This window comes from Scleropages formosus, chromosome 5 (assembly GCF_900964775.1).
Source record: "Scleropages formosus chromosome 5, fSclFor1.1, whole genome shotgun sequence".
Lineage (NCBI taxonomy): Eukaryota > Metazoa > Chordata > Actinopteri > Osteoglossiformes > Osteoglossidae > Scleropages > Scleropages formosus.
The window spans coordinates 13,714,156-13,741,385 of NC_041810.1; the positions used below are offsets into that span (position 1 = coordinate 13,714,156).

General features: G+C 46.2%; 1 protein-coding gene across 2 annotated transcripts in view; it reads left to right on the forward strand.

Moving 5' to 3' along the window:
• The window catches only part of LOC108938780 (serine/threonine-protein phosphatase 2B catalytic subunit alpha isoform-like), a 69,557-nt gene that overhangs the window by 16,339 nt on the left and 25,988 nt on the right, over positions 1–27,230 (forward strand). For both annotated transcript variants that reach the window (XM_018759675.2, XM_018759676.2), the window contains exon 2: positions 23,555–23,755. In XM_018759675.2, coding sequence (XP_018615191.1) covers positions 23,555–23,755 — 201 coding nt within the window. The remainder of the gene's footprint in view (positions 1–23,554; positions 23,756–27,230) is intronic.

The window sequence follows — 27,230 nt, forward strand, 5'->3', positions numbered from 1 at the left end:
TGGTTCGAACTGATAGAAATGGAACAGTAACTCAAATAACCACTCGTTACAGCCGAGGTATGCAGAAGAGCATCTCTGAACGTACAACGCGTCGAACCTTGAAGCAGATGGGCTACAGCAGCAGAAGACCACATCGGGTGCCACTCCTGTCAGCTAAGAACAGGAAACTGAGGCTACAATTTGCATGGGCTCACCAAAACTGGACAATAGAAGATTGGAAAAACTTTGCCTGATCTAATGAGTCTCGCTTTCTGCTGCGACATTCAGATGGTAGGGTCAGAATTTGGCGTAAACATCACGAAAGCATGGATCCATTCTGCCTTGTATCAACAGTTCAGGCTGGTGGTGGTGGTGTAATGGTGTGGGGGAGATATTTTTTTAAGCACACTTTGGGCCCCTTAGTACCAATTGAGCATCATTTAAATGCCACAGCCTACCTGAGTATTGTTGCTGACCATGTCCATCCCTTTACGACCACAGTGTATCCATCTTCTGATGGCTACTTCGAGCAGGATAATGGTCCATGTTATAAAGCTCAGATCATTTCAAACTGGTTTCTTGAACATGACAATGAGTTCATTATACCCAAATGTCCTCCACAGACACCAGATCTCAATCCAATAGAGCACCTTTGGGATGTGGTGAAATGGGAGATTCGCATCATGGATGTGCAGCCGATAAATCTGCAGCAACTGCGTGATGCTATCATGTCAATATGGACCAAAATTTCTGAGGAATGTTTCCAGCACCTTGTTGAAACTGTGCCATGAAGAATTAAGGCAGTTCTGAAGGCAAAAGGGGCTCCAACCCGGTACTAACAAGGTGTACCTAATAAAGTGGCTGGTGAATGTATATCCTTGTTGTTCGTATAAGAAGTCTAAGGGTGTTCGCGATTTACAATGTGGATTTATTACAAGGCTGTTGGAATGGAACCCTCTGCAAGTTGAGGACTACCTGTATAGTCACAGCTTAATCAAAGTAAAATAGGTACGTGTGTGTGTGTGTGTGTGTGTGTGTGTGTGTGTGTGTGAGAGAAATGATGGTGATGGGAGCAGTGTGCCAAGTACTCTTTTGGGCCCGTGGGCTGACAGGGTTTGATGGCAAGAGGAGTAGATTACATTGCTGGTTCCAGGCATTTAACATAGAGCAGCACTGTACTGTATTTTACTGTGTCAGGTAGTGGCATCTGGGAACAGCACCACCAGTTGGGACTTAATTCCCTGCTGAGTGTTTTAGTGACACTGCACAGAGTGCCTGTGGCCTCGGGGCTTTACTACTCTGCAGAGGTGAAGGTTCAGTTCATGCACCATTATATCTGGATCCGTGTCATATGAGCAATTTTCAGTGTATAATAAACCTTGCAGTATTGCAGTGGAAGACACAGCAACAGTGAGAAATGGTTAATGCAGCCACTTTTTATTTGCACTGGTCCTCACAGGAATCAGTCCATACTGAGTTGGTGTTTACACAGGATTTCTTTCTCCAGTTTATACATGAGACCTGGTCAAAATGAAATATGAATGAAACGCATTTATCGTTTAATCACCGCAGATTTGATTAACACACACTCATGTAATGTGTTCAGTTCAGATTATGTGACGTTTTCAGTGCCAGTGCAGTAAATGGGGAACAGTAACAGACGTGGACGGTGCTGCACTGCAACAGTGTGTATATATACACACATGCACACACAGGATGGTCCCTTGTCATTACAGTACCAGACACGTGTCACCAGTAACCCCACTAATACTAAAGGTGGATCGGCTCGGTATGAGGAAGTGTCATAGCTGCCTTGTACCTGAAGAACTCAGCTTCGAATCCCCACCACCTGCTGTAAGCACTCTAGATCAAGGTACTTACTCTGAACTAATAAGGTAAAAATGACCTGGCTGTTTAAGTTGGTAGATCAGTGTAAGCATCTTAACGCTTCATGAGAAAAGTATCAAATGAGTGGGCAGGTGTGAGTGCAGGTCCAGGTACAAGGAGGATCAGTGTGGAAGCCCCGGGTTCAGAGCTGGCAGGGATTGAATCGGCAAGGCGCTCTTCCGAAGGCGCCCCGTGCCCTGCTGCTTGTTTTCGCTCCATTGTCACTTTCTCTTTGAAGATGGATTTCTATCCGAGCTTTTCATAAATAGCTGCACGCTGTCTAGCGTTGGCCGTCGGCAGGGCCGTTTCCATGCGGCTCGTCTCAGCGGCTGACCGGACCACTGGGGTGTGCCTGTTTTTTGTAGTGCAGACCAGTGCCGATTGTTTTTGTTTGATCTGCATGTCCCCCGCGTGTATTTTATCATCACACACTTCATTGTTGCAAAACAATGGCTGGACTGAAGTGACAAGGACGGGTGCAACCCATCAGCCAGCGTGGGGCAGCCTGTCAGCACTCACTTATACAGCTTCTCTGTGCTTTGTGTGTGTGTGTGTGTGTGTGTGTGTGTGTGTGTGTGTGTGTGTGTGTGTGTGTGTGAGAGAGAGAGAGAGGCTGTCATTGTGTTCAGTGTAAGAGGAAAGGTACCATTTCTATGCTTGGCTGTTATTTTCAGAGGTTTCTTGATGCAGTAACCAGGTTTTATCTTTGGCAGCAGATGGTGCAGTGGTTAGAGCTATTGCCTTACAGTTAGAAGGTCTTGTTTGAATCCCACCACTTGCTCTAGTACCCTTGATCAAGCTACTTTGTACCCAGAACTAGTACGGTTAAAATTTATCCTGCTGTATATATAAGTAAATCAATGTACGTAGCGCATTGTACAAACATAACACTGCATTTGCTTTGGGGAGAAGCAAATGAATAAATAATAATCCGACTCATTCTGTCATTTCGGGCTTGAGTTACTTATTTTCCCGGGTCTGTTTGCATTTTGCATTTGGTCAGAAGATAACTGCAGAGATTTCTCAATTTTAATTTGTGCCGTTCACTATTAGCAATACTATGAGGCAGCAGTGGTAATCTACATTCTGCTTCTTTGAGGAATGATCTGTCAGCTTCCAAAGTACAAGATCCTAAATCGTTCTCTTCTCCTCAGCTGGAAGTGGAAAGCAGTAACTCTACACCATTCAACCACACGCCACCTGCCGATTCTTCCTCAGGTTGTCACGATGTGCTGAAACGGCCAAGCAGGTCCCTGTTATACCAGTAAGGGTCACCCAGGAGCGTAGACTGCTACTGAACATGACAGCTGGACATGTCAGGCGAGCTGCAGAAGCGCCGCAGTTGAACCACGGGTTGATGTGGCGAGTGAGTGTCTCGCTGGTCCCCGTAGTGCTGCTCACTACGGCTCAGTTCCCCCGAGTTGCGCCACAGCTTCTTGCTCAGCTTTTCACTGTCTTTACCATGTTTTTGTTACCTGGAGTTACCTGGCTTGGCACACACTAATAGCTCACCAAAGAGCTGTTTGTTGTCGCTGTTTCTAGCCCCCCCCCCCCCCCCCCCCCATCTCAGGGTGATTGATGGCATATTTGATGCTGTGGTGTCACACTTTGGTTTCCTTGGCAACTTGCTGCATCCTGTCACACTTCGCTGTATGCTGTTGTACACCTTTGGAGAGAGGCAGTATAATTGGTGGCCCTTGCTGCGTGATGCGGGGAAGTGACAGGAACGGGGATGAAGATGGCAGCAGAATCACCCTGAGCAAAGCACCGTTTCCCAATTAAAACACAACTAGACAATGTTAAACAGGAGAAGTGAGGAAATGCGCTCAACTGATAACCGGTATAATGAGATGGAACAGACGGGAAGGAGAGGTTAATAGCGTAGATGGAATAAAGTGACTCGTTTCTACATCTGTTCTTAGACTAATAAGCAATGAAGCTTTTTAAAGACTAGCTGAGCATGTTGTGGTTCTTTGTGAGCTCATTGGGCCTCATCGTTTACAGGTATCCCGCATAACGGTTTGATCTCTGTCTGTTGAATCCTTCATGTTTTCGTTCGTTTGTTTCTTCATTCTCAGCTCCATTAAGAGCTTTAATTTCTGTAGTGTGAAGATGTGCATGTTTTTCTTATTTCAGTTAGTGTTTAAAGACAGCTGTCCATAGTGAGTGTGCAACAAACAATACACACCTTGAGGGTATTTTTCCCCAAGCCCACTCGTGCACTGAAAATAAGAACCCTGAAGGAAGGAAAGCCGAACAGTAATAGTAAATGAGAAAAAGAAGAAATACCATGATAAATGAGTATATTTGGAGACACACACCAAGATAAATGGAGATAAGACAGAAGAGGGATATGAAGAAGAATATGCAGTTTGAAAGTTTTGTTCCTGCAGATATTGCTGTTGTCTTGGTGGTTCTTACCTGAGGAATTTGACCGATATAAAGAGGACCATTAGCTTTGGGATCCTGATGGTCGACCCCCTTCATGTTAGATGGACTAGCCTCTCTCCCCATTTAGTCTCGGCTGGAGTACCTGCTTCCCTGCTCCTGAAACTGCCCCTCACCCACCCTGGCTTGTGCCCCCCCACCACATTAGAACTGCGGACTCTGAGCACCGAAAGGGGCGCACTTCATCGCCCAGAGTACCACACACACACACGCAGGCACACACACAGGCACACGCTAAAGAGCAGTGTGTTAAGTGACCCTGCGTCACTCGGCTCAATAGTGGCGTAGATCACAAAGGGCACCGATGCGCAGCTGGGCTCCAGTGCACCACCACTTCAGGGACTTCGGTAGCTTGCTGAGTGCTCTGTTGTGCATGTGAATTTCCAACACACACTGGGACCAGCCAAAGGCTCTAAAATGCCCCTCGTGGCTCGGCTAAACCTCGCACCGTTCACACCTTTCAGGTCTCCTGGCGGATGTTTACTTTTTGCCGTGGCTCTGCGTTCGCTTTCCATCTTTGAGTAAATGTTCAATAAGCTCTCCAGCGTAGTCCTCCAGATCAGGCAGTCAGATGTCAAGAGCAGTGTGTTTGCACCCACGTGCTCATGGATTTTCGTAGAACAGCGGCGTATAATTATGATTCCTGGAAGACATCGTTTCAAATGCATCAGAAAAAAACCCTTGGAGAATTACTTAATTGTACTTATCGCTCAGATGTGCAGGCCGAGCGTGTTGTTCGAGGCGCCACTTAAGTGATTAAGGTTTCAGTCGAAGCTGTTTGATTGGCTTAGCGAATGAGATTAATGGCGAAAGGTTTGCGGTGAGTTGCCAGGTGACACGTTGGGGGCGAGGAGTCTCACCCACCGTGGAGCCACCGTGTGGTTTGATGGTCGTTGCTGCAGCACACATTAGTAGAACAACACAGGATGTGAGACGGTTGTGGGCTCGCATCCCCGCAGGAGGCCCACTGTTGTCCAAGCCTGCTGCTTACGAGAGGTCCTGTTTGTTAGAGACCCGACAGCTGTTTCGGTTTCTTAGATAATGTTATCCAATGAGATTGGTGTGTTGAAGTGTTATTTTTTAAATACAGTGTATTTATGTTAGTAAGAATCATTCGATTCCCTCATTTCATCGGTACTTTAATCTGCGTTCCAGTTCCTCCTCCTGGGAGTGTTTGGTGTTGCACTGTGTGTCAGGAAGGTCTTGTGTACCAGTCAGGTTGGAGGGTGGCAGTTCAGAGGCCCCACCACAGGTAGGGAGCTGCAGGTTCGATGCTGTTTGTGTCACTGTGCTACAAAGGTAGTTTGTAATTGGGTCCCTGTTTCCATTCCATCAGACCAACCTGTGACATTCAGGTATTCATTAACTTTTTTAAATGCCCAATGGGAGAAGTACCGAGTTCCACCTCACCTCTTCTGTGCACGTGGTCCCGCTGTGTTACGCTACAATTACATCTCTGCTTGTCATCCAAATTCATTTGTCTTTTGTGGCTGCTGCACACTCCTCATGAATCCTATTTTGCTGTTTGCCTTCAACTGTTGATGATTTCCCTGACATATGATCCCCTGTGGATGTTTTAGGACTGAACTCGCGCACACACACATTGTCTGAAACCTCTTGTCCCAAGCGGAGTCTCAGCAAGCCGGAGCCTAACCCGGCAACACAGGGTGTAAGGCTGGAGGGGGAGGAGACGCAGCCAGGACGGGACGCCAGTCCATCGCAAGGTGCCCCAAGTGGGACTGGAACCCCAGACCCACCGGAGAGCAGGACCCGGTCAAACCTGCTGCGCCACCACGCCCCCCAGGACTGGACTGTTTTTATTTAAAAAACAAAAAAGCACCCATGCAAGTTCTATGCTTCTATACTACATGAATCACCCTTGTGCTCTTGAAGGAGCTGTTGCCCTTTTGTGTGTGTGTTCATTAAAAATCTCTCCAATAGTAAATATATTTTTGAACCACTCCCCTGGCATTTCTCAGAATATTAAAGTAATTTAGAAGCTCATGGAAGAAATAAATCAGAGAATAACCATCTGAGACATCCACTGGGAGATGGGGGACATGTAGGTAATTACATTTAAGATGATCCAATCAGAAAAATTGACATTATTATATCTGTTTTGAATTTTCACTTAATGACCTGGTGTGGAGACTTGTTTGTAAGAAAAAAGGTTTCTGACCGTTTAAGCCACATTTATTTATTTTATGTATTTTATTGCCTAGAGCAGAAATTCTCTGAATTCCACTGATGCCGTATTGGGATTTAATTTTCTCCAATGACTTTTAAGGCTCAATTCTGACTCTTGCATTATTGATCAGCAGGTTTATAACCTTTCGAAAAGGGAATGAAGAGGAGACTCTGAATCTGAAATACTGTCTCCTCTTGTGGGTTTTTCGCATAAAGGCTTTGTGCATTTTGAGTTTGCAAAGTGGAAAAGCGTCACTGCGGTGATGTCCTTAAAATGAAAATGTAAACTTTTCAATGGGCTCTGAGCAGTGTACACCAGTTGCTGTGAACACTGTTCATTATAAATAACGCTAGCTTTATTATGAGGTAATGCGTTTCCCATGCCTCTTTGGAGGGAGGTATGTGCTGTCCTGCAGTGCTGCTCTTTACACCGTTCAGTTTCCACACTTTACTGATACCGGCTGTACTCTGGGTTTTGTCACAACAGACATTCACCTGAAATAGTTATTAAAAAGGTTGGAGTATAAATTCTGTAGAATTATTGCCCATTCTAATTTAATGTTGAACGTAACTTTGAAATTCTCTACAGATTTTCTTAATGTTGTTGTGCGGGTTTTTAAATTTTATTTTCTCCCCTTTAGACCTGTTCCTCATTGATACTGGAACACAGTCATATCTGTTTGGAACTGCAGTCTGATCCGCTGTCAGTTATCCGACCTCGAGGGCACACTGGATGCACATGGACCCTAACTGTAATTTACCTTTGAGGGTAGCCTTCTTTGCACATTCTCATACGTTCCTAGTAAATGGCAGATTCAGATAATGTTAGAACAAATGTGTATGAAGGAATTGCGTGAACACATTAGTGTGCAGTTCAGTTTTTGAACTTGGTGGTGTCCTTCCACATGGGACTAAGCCACACCCCACTATGTTTTGGTCTCTCTGGCTACATTTTTTACTAACCGCCTTAAATGACTCAGAATAATTGCAGTGATGGTGAAAGTAATTTAATGATGGGTGAAGAATTAAGGGTTAATGGCTGTTCAGTTGTTGCAAGGGAGAACAATTAAAAGCACCTTCTATTAGACCAGCTGAGCTGGACTTAATGCTGTTGATGTGCTTTGATCAGAATGAATAGCGGTTTGGGGTCACTACCTGGGCTGCAGGTAGCGCAGTGGTAACAGGTGCCATCTTTTGCTCCCATGACTCTGGTTCAAATCCCACTTCCTGCTCTATTACCCCTGACCAAGGTACTTACTTTGAGTTGATACAGTAAAGAACTGCTCAGCTATATAAATGGATAAATCGGTGCAAGTAATTTAGCACTAAGTTTCTTTGAGTAAAGCATCAGCTAAATGAACGAACGAATCGTGTAAATGGACTTTGCGCTCTGGCCTTTGTGTAGTGCACTTCTGCTTCCAGCACGCCGAGAGTCATCACTCTTTGTCAGCAGATTTCAGTGCTGGCTGCTGCTGTTAGGCTGCTTCTTGAACCGCAGAACGGCCGAGCTTCAACGTTTAGATGTTTGCTGGAGGTTCCGAATTACCCTCCACTATTCAGTCAGAGATTTTGGTCTTCGTTCAAAGCATCCTACAGCCTTTCTGTGGATGAATCTACCCAGTATTATGTGTTCTCAACATTGTCCTTTTTCTATACCACAGTCTGGTGGAATTGAACACTTAAAACCATGTATCCCTCATGATCAAGTGGTACCAGGTACCTCCTGTGTGTCTTGGGCCAGTACTGAGGAGGTGGAAAGTCTGAGATGTGATGGCGTTGGTCGGGGTTACTTTCATCTCTCTTTCTGTCTACCTGTGTGTATCTGTCTAATCTGATGTAATCACAGTGAAACACAGACCTGTGTCCTGATCACTGAGTTCCATCCTTCACGATTCTCCATGCACCCGATGATACTGACGACTTGCGTAAAAAAACTGTTGTAGCCTTTCCTGTTGTTTGTGTTACATACAAAAACCTGAGGACACTTGAGAAAAATGAAGAGTCCCTTACATATTTACATGGAATTTTTTTTTTTTTTTTTTTTTTTTTATATATTTTATTTAAAAATGAACCTTTATGTTAATCTGACGGCAATGTCCAAAGACTTTTGGTGTCTGTACAGTTTGTCTCACCTTTTTTGAGGAACTGCTTTTAAAGAAAGTAGTTTGTGCCCAGAAACACTTTGAGAGTCAGTTGGGGGGCAGCTCCTCTAATAGGATTGCAGTAAATCCACACGCCTCACATCGTGATTGAGCTCCAAGGTACGAATTGTCCTCCCTGGTCATCATCTGGTCTACCGTCCTCCCTGGGTATTAGGCAGTGTGATGTGATAACAGACTTACCCTCCCTCAAAGTGTCACCAGGTGTGTGGATTGTTGGCATCCTGCCAGCCTGTTGACAGCCCGAGTCTCTCTGCCATTCTTCTTCTCTACTGTTTTACCTTCTTTTCTTCATGAGTGTCACGTGGTCTGCAATGTTCACAGGCCTAAATGGAAATAAATGTCATCATTCTGGCATTACATTTTCAGATTGTAAAACCTGGAAGATTCATAAATGGTTAATAATAACAGGAGACAGCAGGTGGTGTAGTGGTTAGAACTGTGACTTTGCCACCTACGGCCCTGGGTTGGAAACCCCATTCCCGCTGTATTACCTTTTGATCAAGATTCCTACCCTTAATACAGTAAAAACTCATTTAAAAAAAAAAAAACTCCTCCAGATATGTAACAATCAAATTCCCTAACCCCCAACACCCTTCACCCTGCCTTGGATCTATAACAGGCAGCTTGAGCGAGGCATTCTGGGACATGAGCACTGCTACCTCTCCTGCTCCAAGGTGGTTTGTTTAAAAAAAGAGAGACAGTGAAGACATATCCTCTCCTCACGCCATCTTTTGGCCATCTTGTGGCCATCTTGTTGTGTTGTTGTGTGGGAACTCGTCATGTTCCGCAGTTTGCTGGATTCAAGGCGGGGGAAGAAAAATGCAATCGTTGAGTCAGAGGCTGCTGCTGGATCTTTAGGTTTCCTGCCCTGGAAGTGTCACGACTGGGCTGCTCACACCTGAGCTTACATGACCCTCCTCAGACTGCTGACACTGTGTAAGGGCATGTAGTTCATAGCCTTGACCCTTTGCCCGGACTTGGTTCACAACCCCAAGGACCTACAGCAACGTAATGGGATTGAAGAGCAAGCAGGGCCCTAGCGTGTTGCATCTCGCCCCTAGGCACTTTGTGAGCTTCTACCTTCTTCACCCCGTACAGCAAAGGGGTGGTCAAGATCCCAGTGAATTGTTTGCAATGTTATAGGTATTACACTGGCACTGGTGGTTTCAATCTGTGAGTGAGTGCTCCAAAGTGACATATTCCTTAGAGTAACAAGAGCATTTCATAGCAGGCAAAGACCTTTAGATGCAGACCCTTGTTGAAAAGGAGTTGGCAGTTTTGAGGCACAGAGGTAAGTAGCTCATTCCACCACATCCGAGCCAAAACCAAGAATCTAAATACTTTTGGTTTGTGAGTGGGACCACCAAGTATCCAGAGCCAGAGAGCAGTCTTGCTTGGTTATAGGGAGTGATAAGGTCCTTTAGGTGTGATGGTGCAGATCCTTCAACCAGCTTATATCATGTGTTGACCTTGATGTGGGAAGACACGGGAAACCGAGAGAGAGACAAGGACAGAACCCCGTTCAGGCAATGTCAGTTTGACTGAGTCCCATCAGTGAAGCTTAGTAAGATCTATTCTGTCATCGAAAACTGGAAGGGTTCCCTGTGAAACTCGCTGAGGTCTTCAGATGTGTTACATAAGAGGGTCTAAAGGGAGCCCTGGGCCTGCAGGATCAGTCATCAGTGGTGATTAAGTGAGTGATACTTCGAGGTTAATTCTGGTACTCAGGGCAGTTGCAGCCTCCTGGGGAGTCAATGTGTCTCTGACAAAAGCTTCTCTTCTTTCCCCATGTGCTGTTGACTCCTCCCCTCCTGCCTCCTGGCAATGTCTCTTAATAGGTAAGTCTATTATTCTTTATTACAAATACCAAAACAAGGCTACAGAACAAGGTCCTGCAGGATAAAATATTTCTTTTTATGATGTCTTCCATCTGCCTACAGTTATAATAAACCAGGGCCACACGCTATCAGATGAACTGAAGTACTTTATCAAGACGGAGATAAAAAAATCGCCCTGTCCCCTGCTCTTGATACATTGTAGTATGCAGCATGCATTCATTTATTTGTTCATTATTAAAAATCACTTATTAAATTCAGGGTCATGGTGACTGTCCAAGAAGTATAGGGTGTGCGGCAGGATACACCCTGGGCAGGATATAGGATATACCAGCCCATCGCTGTGGAATGCGTGCGCAAAATGGGTAATTAAGAGTACTCTTTACCCGAAATGCATGCCTTTTGGACTGAGAGAGAAAAGCAGAGCACTTGGAGGGAAACCCACATGAACACGGGGAGAAGATGGAAATTCCACACACAGTGAGCCGGTTTCAAACCCACGTCCAGTGCCAGTACACAGCAGACACCTGTAATTTTTCTTTAACAATGGCGGTTAGTGCATTTTTTCCCCATACCTGCCAGTGCAAGTGCTTCAAAAAAGTAATTACACAGGAACATAAAGATGGTCCTTTTGAGTTGGCGACAAAGAGGAGTTTCCTGGTGGACAAGTAAGCTCCTTCTGCTATAATGCAAATGTACACTAGCACAGACAGCATTATTAGCAGGTCTTTTGTTGCGCCGTTGGGTCCCTGCAGTCAGATATCCACACATAATGGACCAGATGTTGTTTTATTCAATGAGAAATGACATGCTGGAGGAACTGCTGATGAAAATATGCATGATGCCTGGCACTTTAGCTTGTTGTTCAAAGAAAACTAAAGGCAGATCAGTGATAATATTGTTTTAGCGCACATTGCTTATGAAGCCTGAATGAGGAATGAGTGAGCGTTCAGAGGACCAGGAGCATCTGGGTGCAGAAAACATGAGATCAGAGTGTTTCATAGTACATAATGCACTTTATTGGTAAAGTACATGTGCACATACCAAGATTTTGATGTAGTGGATACTCATTCAAGCACATTTAAAGAAACACGAAAATATTAGGTTATTATAAAGTATCAAGGGGGGGCATGGTGGCGCAGTGGGTTGGAAAGGGCTCCTGCTCTCCAGTGGGTCTGGGGTTCGAGTCCCGCTTGGGGACCCTTGCAACAGACTGGCATTCCGTCCTGGGCGTGTCCCCTCCCCCTCTAGCCTTTCGCCCTGTGTTGCAGGGTTAGGCTCCGGCTCCCAGCGACCCCGTATGGGACAAGCGGCTCAGATGGTGTGTGTGTGTGTGTGTGTGTGTGTGTGTGTGTGTGTGTGTGTAAAGTATCAAAGTTTAAAGAAAATGCAGTAAATACAAATAGTACATATTTATGGGAATGTATATTTACATATCTAAGTAGTCTGATCACAGAAGTGGAAACAATGTGTAGACTGAATGTGATGAAATAAAAATGGGTCTCATTGTTGACATATTAGTCAATGTATTACTTATAAGTAAATGTATTTATAATATACACTGTACCATTGTAAAGCTTAACTGTATTCTGTTTTTGTTTGTATGCTGACAGTGAAATGTGAGTCTATTCAGATGTAGATATGGATTATGATTTTTGCCTCAGAGGCTGATGGGGAACGTGGAATGGAGGGGAAAGAACTCTGTTTGTCTCCTTAGTGCCCTGTATTGCTTTTCAGAAGGGAGGAATTGGAATACTGAATAATCCAGATGCTACGGGTCTGCCGTGATCTTGCCTGCACTCTTTCTCATCCTGGAACTGTAGAGGTGCTGGAAGTGGGGAAGATCACAGCCAGTGGTCCTCTTGCTGCCCACATATTATTATGTCTGTCCTTGCCCCTGGGGAGTCTCCCCAAAGTGGACCGGTATGGAGGAGGTGAGGATGGACTCAGTAATGGCAGTGTAGAGTTTGACCAACAAAGTCCTCTACTGGGCTTTTTCCATGATGGAAATGTTGGTTTCTCATTTGAGGGTTCGAGATGTTAAGGTCACCAGGAAGTTGGACCCCACTCTGATAAGCCTGACACTATAGGTCTACACATTTACAATTAGCTGATGACAAACACACTTAAGACAATTTTATTTCAAAAGAGGAAAGTTGGTTACACTGGTGCCCATTGCAGATCGCTGGGTTAAACTGCTCTCCTTACTAACAGATCATAGGCAGAACCTAGAGGAGTGTATGCGTGCGCACGTACGTACTGTCAGGAAGCCCAGAGACAGGTTCTGTCATCAGATGTCAGTCACTTGGCGCTGGAGAGATACTTTCTGCACGCTGATACGGTTGATGGATTGACATTGTGGATGATTGTGTCTGGCCTGCGGTTTGGAGCACAGAAGACTGCTTGCATACAGATGAGATCCACACACTTTGAAGCCAAATGGTGCAGCAACCGCCCAGCTCTTAGCAGCATTTTTGTAATGCATGGAGGCTCTCATGGCCTCGGTTGTGTTGGCTAGTCAGTAACAGATCATGAATTAATGAGTTGATGAGTAGCATGACCACAGCAGACCTAGATAGTGACTCTGGGTTGTTCTCTGTGTGTGTGTGTGTGTGTGTGTGTGTGTGTGTGTGTGTTGGAGAACCAGTGACTGAGCAAGCCACTCAGGTTTGATCAGTCACTCTGCTGGCTTTTGGTGGAATATGCTGACAGGAGATATGTCTCTCCCTCTCAGAGGAGACCACAGGGCTCAAAAGAGTTCAGCTCTTGAGGCTTCCTTCAAATGCAAATTTGTCGGTGGTGTTTACTGGACAGGAATTTTAACATCAGCAGTCTGTCAACAGCTTCTTGAAAGCCAGATGGCAGGCTTCCGCAACCTGAGATTGGAATCGGTGAAGAACAACTGGGGACTCGATCCCAGGATGAATATCTGGACTGAATTAGATTGGTTGGTTGTTTGGTTCTCCATAATGGAGCTGCCATCCAGGAAGCATTAGGTGTGTGAGCTGAAGTTTCGCCCTGCGCACGAACCACAAATCTGACGTCTGTGTGGACTCCAACCCATTTGGCCGCTGCAATCAGACACTGCTCGCGAAGCAACGCGCTACAAACACACATTTCATGTTGGGCTGCAGCTGGCTAATGAGCATTGAGCATAAAGGAGCTCAGTTATTCCAGGTTGGTTTTATCCTGTGACATTCTGCCTATACACTGAGGATGGAAAGGACCCTTTGCTGTGCCTCCTTGGATCTTCCCGTTGCAGCATTAAAAGGCAGATGCACTTGTACCTGCTGGTTGTCTCCTAATCAGTGTTTTCTGGGAACATAGCTTCCTGTGTGGTCCAGTTGCAAGCTGATCTCCATGTGTAACCATGAGCTCTTTGGTTCCAGCTGCATTTTAGGTGTTTTGTAAGTACTTCTGGATCAACCGGCGGAGCCATGTGTTCGAGGGTCGCCTTGGGCTAGTGCTGTGAGTTTGTAGGATGCCAGAGCGGTCCTTGGGGCTCAGTACTTCAGAACTTTTGTCCAAGTGGGCCTCGTCGTGCACCCACACAGATGGCGGTAACTTCACTGCAGCACAACTCGATCCCGTTCCTCTAATAAAAAAATAAACCCTTCATTCAGCGTATTCAGAATGGCAGGAGAAAGTGCAACAAGGGGCTCGAGAGGTAATGACCATGAGTGCTGGATAACCAGTCAGATGCCTTCAACAGATGCAAAATGTATCCCTGGCAACCCCAGTGACGGTCCTTCTGATGGTTAGTGATGATTCTTTTGAGGATTAGACAATCCTCCTGATGAGTACTCAGATGACCATTCTGATGACCACAGAGACATCCCTTCTGAAGACCACCCTGACAACTGCACTAATTACAGCAACAATCCCTGATGAAATCTCTTATCACAATGACAGTCCTTCTCAAACAGCGAGGATCCCCAATGACCACTTTGACAGTCATAGTGCTGACCATTCGAGGAACCACAGTGACAGTCACACTAATGACTACACTGACAACCCTTCTGAACACTTCCCAAATGACCGTAGCCGTGACCCTTATGATAACTTCTGGGACACCTGATAGCATAGTGGTTACAGCTGCTGCCTTTGGACCCACAGGTTCGATTCCCACCTTCAACTGTAGTATCCTTGAGCAAGGTACTTACCCTAAATTGCTAAAGTAAAATTACCCAGTTGTACAAATGGGTAAATAATTGTAGGTAGCACAACATTGTACGTTGCTTTGGAGAAAAGTTTCAGCTAAATTAATAAATATAATGTCAACTGCAGTGATGATCCCTAATGACATCTCGTGACCACAGTGCCATCCCTTTTGAAGACTACCCTGATGAGTGCTGTAATGACCCTTCTGAAGATCAGTGATGACCCTTGACAACCACCTTCAACGTGTAACCCACTGTACAGTCGCTGACACTCCGTCAGCCAGCTGAACCACAACAGCGTTATACAGAATCCTAAGGGTCACGTCCGCGTTCCTCTCGAATGGAATTAATACGGTGCCTGTAGGCGCCGGCGCTCAGAAACAGTCTCAATTTCCTTCAACTTTGCTTCTTAATGTTTTGCGCAGGATTTATTTGGCATGAGGCGTGCATTCTGTATAAAGGTTAATAAAGGAACTGCAGAACCCAAGCTTGGGGCATGTTCCTCATCGGTCGTTCCTCACAGCAGCGTCGAGTCAGGAAATCGATGCCTTTAACATCAGAACTCTCGAGTGAGTAGCGTGACAAAGCTCTATAAATATTTTATTATTTTAAAAATGGGGTTTCTGCAGAAAATACAAATAAGGGAAGGTGCAACAGCAAGCGGAGAACGGCCCCTGGCGCTGTGATTTATGACTCAGGGCTTTCCGCTCTAATGTCTTCCACTTGGCAAATGGAGCTTGAGGCCTAATTAACGCCATGCTGGACTTGTGCCAGGCGGAGATGGAATTCTTGATTGAATTTAACGGGCTTTTAACTGAAATGAATAATATGAGATGCGGTGAGATATCGACGCATCGCGGGCTTTCCTGCATCGTGTGCCGTCGCCTTCCCATCACCCACCCCACACTCCTCCCACCTGTGAGGCTTCCTCGAGGATTGTGAGACTTCAGCTTTGACGGAGAAGCCGTTCAGCTTTTCTAGACGCGATCTTTGCACCTAATCTCAAGGGGAAGCATGTGCACTGTCCCTTTAAGAGAGGGCCAGCCTCAGAACATACGTTAACTCTTTAATTTACATTTTACATAATTGAATTAATTTTTGGATTCTTTGTCCTCACATTGTGTTTGAGGTGTACAGTAAATAAAACTCTAATTAAACCGTTGTGTGTCTGGATGGTGGTTGTGCCTTCCTCTGTACACAGTCATTTGAGAGATGCCAGGTCGACCAATTAGTAACCATCATGTGTGTTGTCAAACGGGGGCTATCCAGCCTGTCGGCGCCATCCTGACTAAGCAAGTTTGACTGTGAATCATACATGCGGCACATTTGGCTTTACGGAGAACAAACATATAATTACCCTGGCTAGGCTTGGTAGGCTGAACAACGAGCCAGATGTCGATTAATACGTTAATTAACAAAGCATCGCCGAGAGCTGGAGGACTCGTTCTTCATTATGCATAAACTGGAGCTCATAAGGATTTTCTCTTAATTGAAATCGTACATGTCACCAATTCACCATCCTCTTGAGCAACCAGGAACAAAGGACCTGGGTTTGAACCCCACTTCCTGCTGTAGTTTTCTTTTTAAGATACTTACCCTGAACTGATAAAGTAAAAAATACCCTGCTGTAAAATGGGTAAATTAGTGTACACACCTCACAGTGTACATCACCTTGGAGAAAAGTGTCAGATTAAACAAACCTTGTGCCTGACCGGTGTTTGTGTGAAGCATGAGCTGTACTCTTGTGTGCTGTATGTCAACACTCAGTCTCTTCCATCTCTCCCATGTTTTGGGTTTCTCCTCTATTTTTCTTCTTTAAAGTGGTCTTGGTGAGGTGTTTTCAATATGTGAATGTACAGTGTCTGTGTCCTTCAGGGTCCTCTGCATGCTGTTGGATTCTTACGGCTGTTTGGTCGCTCCTGTAAAGAGGTGGTTCATTAAGTGGCTGTTTCACCCAAAAAAACTCTCCTTTTCCCAATCAAAATCCACAGTTAACATCAGCGTGAATTAGTGGTGTTAATAGGCAGCCTTATTGGAAAATGTTCTGTAATGAGCTCCCACCCAGCGTGGAAGGGGTCATAAAGACCATGCACACAGACCCATGCGGGGTGTAAATGACCACAGCCATATCGCACAACCCCTTTGTCTTTTCAACACAGTCCCTCATATGAACCAGCTGTGCCCTTTTCACCTAGGGCATGCTACCACTGAGAGACATCTGTGTAGTGCACTGCTTGAAAAATGTCATCACCTGTGTGATCATTCATTCACACACTCACCCACCCATCTGACTGGTGTGTTTCCTACATCCACACACACACATTTACTGAAGCCGTTTGTCCCAAGCGGGGTCGTGGCAAGCTGGAGCTGAACCCGGCAACACAGGGCATAAGGCTGGAGGGGGAGGAGACACACCCAGGACGGGATGCCAGTCTATCGCAAGGCACCCCAAGCGGAACTTGAACCCCAGACCTGCCAGAGAGCAGGACCCAGTCAAACCCACCGCGCCACCACACCGCCTATGTGTTTTCTCTACTTGATTTTTATTTCTGCTTTGCCTTTCCTTACCTTTCTGCTCCACAATTCTTTGGTTCTCCACACCAGAAACACAAGAACATTTCTCTCTAAGGTCTCCCTGGTTAGGCCTGTGCTTGACGACCATCTCCAGGGCTCCCGCTGCACTCCTTGTCCTCCAAGGGTGGTCCTCTGGGCCGCTGCACTTTATGGGGCCTCATCCATTGTTGTTTACAGCAGTGTTCTGTTTCATATACTCTTCTGAGTCCTCCTTCAAGCCAGAATGATTTGTCTGCCCTTTAGTTAGTGTCTGTTACAGTCACGCACATACAGGTTTATTAATGAAACAACAGTATGTGTAGCTCCGTGTATGTAAAGTAGTTTAGAGGTGTCGCCATGGTGATGCCCTGGCTGTCCCTGGGTTGTGATCATTACTGGTGGACGCTGACGAGGGCCGAACCTAGGGGCAGTGCGCTTTGCCCCAGATAATTACTGCATGACAGTTCGCTAGGTGCTTAATTGGCAAAGCGAAGTCAATCTGGGAGCACACCCCATAGGACCACAGTGACCCGGAGAGCCGTACCGGCATGCACACTTGCCGCTGTTGTAGACAGGCTGATCCCAAGAGAGGCTGTTGCTGTCACGTAGCTGTCCATTCAGAGCTTACAACCTGGTCACCCGCTGCGTGCACTCTTTCCTGTTACGATCAAGTAGAGCGTCTGCTGGGTTTTCTTGTCAGGAAGAGATGCTCTGTCGCGCCACTGAAGAGGGCGCTTCCTGCCACCCGCTGGCTGCTGAGCTCTGATGAGTAGCTGCGTCGTCATGATGGGGGGGAGTTCACCTCAGGGCCGTGGCTTTGTCAAAGGCAAGTGGGTGGGGATGAGTCATGACCACATGAGCCAGGCGTCTTGCTTCGGACATGCAGTCAGACAGCCCCCCCATGGGGTCACCATTGCCAGCAGCGCTTTAAGACCCTGATCTGTTGCATCCCTTATCTGAGGGCTAAGTGTCAGGGGGTCCTCAATCCCACTGGACACGTTTGGCAGCAACTTGGAAACCTCAAAAGGACATCTCATTGTACCTGTTGGTGTAAATGAGTTCTCTAAGTTTTGTGTGGTCTTGATATGAAAGGGTCCATGCCAGTCTGACTTGCTGCTGAATTATTCATAAGCCCAAAGGCTTTGTGTGAAAATTATGATCTCATTATGCGAGTAGAAGCCGAATATCAGATTTCCAGACGTTCTAAAACCATTTAAATATTCATTTTTAATAACGGATTTATGTCTTTTAACCCGATTGTCCTTAAAGAAATTTGTCAAGTTCTCAGTTCAGTGCATCCTTAATATGCTGGCTGGACAGAAGGGGGGGATGAGTCGTTGAGTCGCATGACCGCGGTTCCTCATGGTTGGATGGAGCCAGGTGGTCATGTGACATCATGTCATCCATGGTTACTGTGACCACAGCCTGGGTGAAGCAGTCTGATTAATTGATGTTCTCCCTTGTCTCACACTCTGAAACTCCAGGTCATAGTGTTTTATATTTTTAATAGACCATCTGCTTGCATGATGGTGGTGGTGGTGGTAACACGTGGCATGAAATGGTTTAAGAAAAGAAGACTTAAATATGCTGGTGCGTGTGCTTCCTTCCTCTTTGAAAGAGTAGCCCATAATGACAGATGTGGAACGTTCAGACTATCCCATATGAAAAATGAAATCCTCCATTTGGAAAATGGAGGGAATGTTGTTCTTCTTTTGTACGCAGCCCACAGCTCGACCAATTCTGGGATAATAATAAATCAGTTTTTGCCCTTATTTCCCTGTAAGAAATTGATAATTGTGTATGTTATGCCTTTTGTTTTATTTACTTACACTTTACACTTTTCTCCAAAACAACTTAGTGTGAGGTTTATACACTTATCTGCCTGGTGATTTAGGCATTTATACCACTTGCTAATTTTTACAGTGTTAGCTCAAGAGTAAGTACCTTGATCAAGGGTACTACGGCAGGATGTGGGATTCAGACCTGGGTCCTTCAACTGAAAGGCAGTGCTTCTAACTAGTATCCCCTCTAGTAAATTTTGCTGAATGTTGATCTGTCATTTCTGAAGACTCCTTGGTGTCAGCGAAGATGCAGGTTTTCTGTTGGCTCTGAAGATGTGTCATCACATATCACGGCATGTCCTCCAGAACCTGCTTGTACTTGTGTTTGTGTGTGTGCGCATGTGCATGCCTGCATCTGAGCACTACAGTGTTCAAAGACACGTTCGGATGTGCCATCGTGGTTTTCAGCCGCTTGCGTGTTTGTGGATTTTTTTTTTTTAAATCCTTTCTTACTGCATTTCCTTTATCACATGAAAGCAACATCTCGCCAGGGTTCCAGAAAGTGTTTGTTTGACTCACATGACACCAGTGGCATAGAGTGCGAGCTGGAGACATGTGGGAATATCTGAGGACAGGAGACGAGAGCTCCTCGTACTGACAACCAGCACATCAAGCAGTTAGAGAGGGTCCTCCTTCATATCATCATCCCAACCCCCGATCCCACTGTGGCAACCTCCTCTGCTCCATTCCTTTCTGAAATCCATGGAGATTCAGAAAGTTCATTGGTTGTAACTGCCCTCCCCAGCAAGACCGCCAGCTCCTTAACCTGCTGTTAGAGGCCCAGAGCTTCAGGCGTGGAGCTCAACATTGTTGAGTGTAGTTGACTTGAGGAAGCTGTAGGTTGATGACATCCCCTGCCTCCCTAATTTCTGAGTTGATTACAGCTCTCACTGTTACTGTTGTTGCCGCCGCCATCGTAGAGTTGATGTTGACTCATGTGGACAGAGCTCTTCCAGAAAGTTCTGTATCCACTTGTTTTCTTAGTTTTGAAAGGGCTGTTGCATTGGTCAGTGTTATTGAGTCCACCCTTCTAGTTGCTGTTCATCCTCTTCTTTCTACTTTTTCCTCCATCTTTTACAGTTGTCACCATCTTTATGAGAGAATCCAGTCTTCTCATGGTGTGTCTGAAGTGTGAAAACCCCAGTCTCATCATTTATGCTTCCAGTGAGAGTTGTGGTTTCATTTGCTCCAAAAGCCTTAGTGTCACCATGGTAATGGTGCCATCACCTGGAAACACAGTAGAAGTGACACTTGGGTGAGCCTTGCCTGCGTGGATCAACAAGAGGAGACACCCCCCCCTCCCCACTACACATGCCCAGAGAGGCGGTCTTACCTGCTACTGAGTTTGACTGGAGGAAAAGAGCGATTCAGACCTGGATGTCAGAGTCCAGTGGTCCCTGGGGGGTCCTAATGTGATCATCAAATGAAGCTTCTATGCTGTCTTTGTGATGAGCTCCCCATGTGTTCACGGTATGACAGGGTCACCATAGTATTGAGGCACCAATTACCCTTGAAAAGAGACAGTTTCACCCAGACGCTTTTTCCATCTTGCTCCTCTATCTGCCGAGCAGCTCTGTTCATTACCCCACACAACGGTCAGAGACCATCCCGTTTGCTCCCAGAAGTTGACTGGATTAGGGTCTCGGAGGTTGGATTACCCAGATTTTGAGTGGAAACTGCATTGTGATGTGCCAGTCCACTGTCTGGAATCCAGAGCTCCCTCACGGTTACTTGAGGTCGATGCTGTGAAGATGCGGTACATCAGCTGAAATCCAAGGTCAAGCAGGGCTGAAAAGCAGCTGAGACAAATGTATGAAAAAGTCCAGGGCAGGAAATCCATTAGTTTTTTCCACTTGCCCCGACCTAAGGTTCACAGCGGAGGAGCGGTCACTCACTGCTCTGGCCTGCAGCAGGAATGTGGAATCAATCATTTTTCTGAGTCGTGCGCAAAAAAAAAATGGTTTTTTAAAATAAAAGTATATGGCTGCCCCATATATTTAAGCCAAAAATATCACCCATTTCATGTGTTCATTTTATATGGTCATTTTTGCTCATTTTCATGAAGGGTGTCAATAATTCTGGAGTTGATTGTACTGTTAATATATTTATTATATACTGACTTTTTCCTGTCATTGTTTTCCTTTTCGGTTCTTAGAGCTTATTCAATGCTCTCCTGTCCCTCTGTGGAGGGCACTGTTGCCTTCACCAGGGAAACAGTGTGCGGTAATCCAACGCTTTGTTTGGACTGTCAGCGCAAACAGCCTGTAATCGGATGTGGGGCTCCCGGGGACACCGGACACTCCTTTCACAGTGCGCCTATTGTGTCCTCGTTCGCGTGCACCCCCGAGCCTTCCCTCCGCCAGTTGTGCTTGCGTCATTGCCAGGGTGTTCCTCTTTTCCTGGCTCAGCTGCTAACACTAATCGATACAGGATTTCTGGATTCTCCTTTTCAGTCCAGACTAGTGGCGCCATGCTGTTTTCTCCTCTTTCTGAAGTAGTTTGCGCTGTGAGAGGGAACCTCAGCCCCATATTTTCCAGCCTCATGCCATTCGTCATTTATCTTTGTGTGTGTGTGTGTGAGAGAGAGAGAGAGAGAGAGAGAGAGAGATGGTTGGCAGCGAGACATTCCTGGATTGCCTTTGGTAAGAAAGATGTCGTGTCAGTGCATGGCTGTCGTTTCTTTTTCATGAGTGCGTGTTAACAGAGTGCTCAGTTTGCTGGTGTTTGTTGTTGGGAACTCCGGGAGGAGGAGAATCCATAGAAACGAATAAGAGAAATACATTAATTTTGTCTTGAGGTATTTCCTCCAAAAATTAAGAAAATGAAGGCCGACATACTTGTGCTGACTTACCCATTTGTAAAGCAGAGTAGTTTTTGCTCTATCAACTCAGGATACGTTGGTAAAGGGTGCTACAGCATGATGTGGGATTTAAATCCGGGTCCTTAGATTACAGAACAGCGGCATGAACCACAGCTCTGCCTGCTGAAAGGGTCATGATCCAATATCTTACCGAAACCAACCCTAACGCACCCCAGAGCAGCGAGAGACAGGAGTGTGGTCCTGTAGACTCCTCACTTCAGTGCTCACATTTGCTCCTCCAGTGTGTTGTGGGACACTGACATTGAGAGGATCCAGAGCTTAGTTTCTGCAGCCTGGACAAGGGTTGGCGAGGTATTTAAAGGGAGTCGAGGTTGCCATGGCCCATAGCGATGGGATTTAATCTAGTTAGAGGTTTTTAAGGGAAATGGTCCTTTACTGTGTTTAAGGCCCACTTGTGAGTTGCAGAGACCATGGTGTAGTGGTGGAGAGCGTCGGTGCTTATGGGTCATTCCAGTAGGAATGATGGACATGTTGTAGAACAGCTTTAAATTGTCAGCTGCTAAACTTTTTTTGCAGTTACTGGGGGCATGTGACACTGTAAACTGGGAAGTGTGTGTTTGCCTCCTTCGAATACTAACGCTATTTTCAGACAACTGCCTGTTCCCTTGTGCTGAAGCATTTAGTGCCAGTGAGTTTGTCTGGTTCTGCTTGAGATGCATGAGACGTTATTCTGTTATTCCTAATTGACGGGTAATTCCATGCTTGTTCTCAGGAATCGTCTGTCCTTGTTTGACATAAAGCTCCGTTTCCACCGGAACAAATCTCATTTGGCCGTCCTCGCAAAACACTTCTTAAGACGAGCACACGCATAAAATAAACGTGCTGTAAATTTGCACGCGACAGCTTAGTGGCCTCGGATGGGAAGCAGCTCATTCTGGAAATGGGACTTATTAGTACCCAGACACAGCAGTTCTAAGCTGGCCTGAAAAGAAGGGGGAAAGGGGCTGAAATAAAGCAGCCTGGCTCGGAAATGAGCAATTGTCCTCACACTGTGGAAGCTTCTTCTTCCAACAAAAACAGTATTTTTTCTTTTCCTCCTAGCTGCATAATTTGGTTAATGATGAATGAACAGGATAGCGGCTCTTGTGGTCTGAGTTGCCATGACGACAAGGAGTGGTGATGCAGAAGTGCATCGTGAGAGCTTATGTCCAATTTAGAGGTTCACAGATGCACTGGACTCACCAGGGGGCTCTTGGAGTCTTTATTTCGATCAACAGTGCCCGCCTCCCCCCCCCGTCTCACCCTGATGTGGCACTGCCCGCTTGCCTTGCCATGGGAACTGCAGCCATGGTAACTCCTGAAGCTGTAAAGATGGGCATCTGCAAGTATTTCTACAATGTCATGATCTCTTGATGTCCAGTTTATGAACAGGGTGTGCTGTGTTAAAGTTCATGAGCACCTGCACTCCTCAGTGTTAAACACAGGATTTAGTGTTTGTCAGTAAGTTTTAGGCATTGCTACTTGTGTTTTTCCACGGGGTCCACTCCTCCAGCTGTGGACTGTATGTATGAGCCTTTTGGCAGTGTGGGAAGTTCAGCCTGTGGTCTAATACTGTGTCACAGGAGTCATAGTGTGGTGCTGCATGTGGGTTTTACCCCCTCTGTCTCTCTCTCTTTCTCAGCCGTGCCATTCCCTCCAAGCCACCGGCTCACAGTGAAGGAGGTATTTGACAGCGAAGGCAAGCCCAAGGTGGACGTTCTCAAGGCCCACCTGACCAAGGAGGGACGCGTGGAGGAAGGCGTCGCCCTCCGACTCATCTCCGAGGGGGCTGCTATTTTGAGGTCGGAGAAGAACCTTCTGGACATTGAGGCACCCGTCACAGGTCAGTGGTTGTTCTACCTTCTCTCTTGAGTTTAGTCACCATGACCACACATGGTTAGGATCCTGGGCCTTGAGAGGCTACCGTTGGGTAATGAGCAGTCTCCGGCCCCTCGTCCCATGACCACAAAGCAGTACAGCGGAGGGAATCTAAAGGCCAAGGAAGGTGAACGTGGTGGTAAAACCAGCCTGACATACATCAGACATCACAGCTGATAACGAGTGGCACTGAGTACACTCCTGGTCCACAGTGTAGAAGCTTGGTACTGGATGGTAGTCAGTTCAAGTAAATCTGTCATCACTTTGCGGAGAGACTTCATGTAGGATCTAAGATCTGACAGAGACTCCAGTTCAGTGCTCTGAAGGAGTGGATGGAGGCTAAGCGGCAAAATTACAGGGGGAAGGAAAGGGTCAGCGAGTCAAAGTCGACCTTTGATGACCCTTTGTGTGATGGTGTTGGTTAAGGAGAGTATGACAGTGGTTTATCATGGCTTTCTGGCAGACATCTACGTGAACACTAGGAGAACATGCAAACTCCACACAGAGCGAGCAGGGATCAAACCTCGCGATCCACACCCAGAGCCCTGGAGCTGGGTGGCACCACTGCTACCTGCTTTGCCACATTAGTGATGAAAACAGGAACTGGTTCCACATGCCTACTGATACAGTAGGCAGTGATTCTTGTGCTAAGTGTCCCACGTCAGGGCCTTCTTTCAGATAAGGTGAATCAACCCTTCAGTCTCCTCTCTCTTCATTCTGCGTTTTGTGACTTAATTATGCTTTGTAATGAAGTCCCGGATCCTTCCCATGATTCAATAACAGCATCGTTTTCAGACAGGAGCCAGACCATGACCCTCAAATGCTGTTTTCCTCTCTGTTGCTCCCTGGTGGTCTTTGTTCCTATTGGTCGCTCTTACTGTCACCATGTGGCCTCTCATCCTTCCCAGTGGCCTTTGCTCCCACAAGGGATCCCACTTTCGAGGAACCACAACTTGGTGGAGACGTGCTGGTTTTTTGTCTTGCACAGCCTTGCGCTGCCGTTCACCTTGAGGTGGTTTAGAACAAATATTGAATTCTTGTCAGCTAGGTGGGTTTTTTAAATTGTCAGACTGTGCTTTCTTTGGCTGAGCTGTGCACATGTTCCCTGTTTTCATACCACTTTCCTCTTTGAACCCCTGTTCACCCTTACAAATTAAAACTTAATCCAGAGGTATTCATTCTCACGCACGAAATTGCTTTTCTTCTGTCCAATTTGGATAAAAAGCATAGAAAAGTTTCCGTAGGCTCTTTTGAACTATTAAATTTACGGTCTTTGATAAAAGTGTCGTAAAGCCATTAGGGTTACAGTGCCTCATATTCTGTGTATGGTGATCACAAAACCTGATTTTGGCAGCTTGGGGCTCTCGCCATTATGCTCCCTGGTGGCCTCCAGCTGAATGTTGTTCAACAAATAACGCTCACACAATGGAAGCAGCGCTTGAACGTGTATTTCACTTCCAAAGGGACACAATGCAGTGGGTGCAGCTGACGAGGGTGCTTTGGACATCATGTTGTTCTCCAAACTAGTGGCAATAAGTAAATAATCAGTTTTCAGGGGTTTCCTTTGGAGGCCTCTTACCTTGAAAGATAGAGAAGACCCTCCTGCCATTTATCCTTTTGTTTGTTTAACTGCCGCAGCCCAGCTGCCACCATCAGGTTCTTCTCTCATTAGGCCATCGTTCAATTTCACCCATGGCTTGGTTTGTCCCCATGGCGAGGTACAGCTGAAATGTCATCGCCATCACGGCGCTCATGTCCACAGGTAGACATCGGACAGCTGACTGTGAAAGTCCGTAAGACTTGTTCTGAGGTGTGATCCTGACCCCTGACCTCCCTGTTTCCTGTGCTCAGTGCTAGCTTGGTTTGCATGCAGCAGGAACCTGTGAATAATGTAGTGGGGTGGTCCCACCAGGGGGTCTCCAGTTCAGGTTAGGGTCTTACGGGACTTGGGAGGGGGGGTCTTTCCTCTGCTTGTGCCTGAGGGAGTCATCTCGCTCGCACACACCCCTCCCTCAGCATCGCCCTCATTTCTGAGTCATTAAACTTCCATGGAGCTTAATGGAGCGCAGAGAAATTGACGTAGATGGCGGAGAGCTGGTTGTGTGTGTGTGTCTGTGTTTGTGTGTGGGGGACATTTAAAAAGGTCTTATTATTATTCTGCACTGTACCTCACAGCCCTGGGTGCACACAGTTAGACTTGGCTCATGAGGGCAGTGTGCGTGAATCACCCTGTGGGTGTGTTTCCTTGCGTTCCATATTTGCCCGTTAGTGTTGTTAATGTCCCCCAGATACGACTGCAGGGTTAGGGTTACACCTGTTGAGTCCAAAAATAAAAATAAAATAAAAAATCCAGGTGAAAACGGACAAGATCAGTTACTTTTTTTTTAATTTGTAAATAGAAACATTCATATTCACTGAACATCCGCAGAAAATGTTTTTTTCTCAAAGCCCCCCTCCCTAAATGGGTGTTGAAGGACTCAAGGTAGGCAGTCCCCTCAACACACACACACACTTTGTCCTGTATTTGTGAAAAAGTTTACTATAGCAGAGTATTCAGTCGGTGCTTTTCAATGGTCATTCCTAGTGATGGTCTCAGGTTAGGGTTGCAGACACACGGTGGTAGGGTGATGGGTGCCAGCGGCTTCCGTTTCCACAAACTTACATCTGTCTGTCTGTGTTTATTTAACACTCCTGTCCATGGCAAATCAGTGTTTGCTTTGTTCCCCTTTATTCATAAAAGACCGCTTTATGTAAATATAACACCTCCCACTGCATTACCCTTGATCAAGGCACTTACATACGGTGAACTGATACAGTAAAAATTACCCAGCTGTATGAATGGGTAAATCATTGTCAGTACTTTAGTTTTGTTGCTCACATTAGAGGAAAGCATTAGATACATATTGAAAAATGTAAATGTAGTGAGGAGCTCCATTCCCCCCCCCCCATATGTGACATAAACACACACACACACACACACACACACACACACACACACTTGCCCTTGCCAGAGGTACACTTGCCTGTGAATTGCTTTGGAAAGCACACATTAATGACTCCCCCACACACATTGCCCCCCCCCCCCCCCTCCCTAAAACAAAAGCTTCTTCGATTAGGGGGGACAATGTGTCAGGGTGAGGGGGTACCTACAGTGAGGGTGGGACAGGCATGTGTCAGGGAAAACCCAGCACTCTCTGCAGGCTTCGCTGACTCGTATTGATATGAACAGTAACCGTCTGTATGGCAAACGGAATGTGATGTCATAATGCGCATGGTTTGTGCAAACGCTGCCCTCTTCAGGCTTGTCAAACAGCTGCCCCTGTGCTCAGAGACTGGGGGCCTGGCAGGTTGCGTCCATCCGGACCTCTAGCCCCGGTGCTGGCTGCAAAGGGACAGATGGTGGCTCGGGAGGAGGCAGGGGAGGGGAGCGGGGGTGGGGA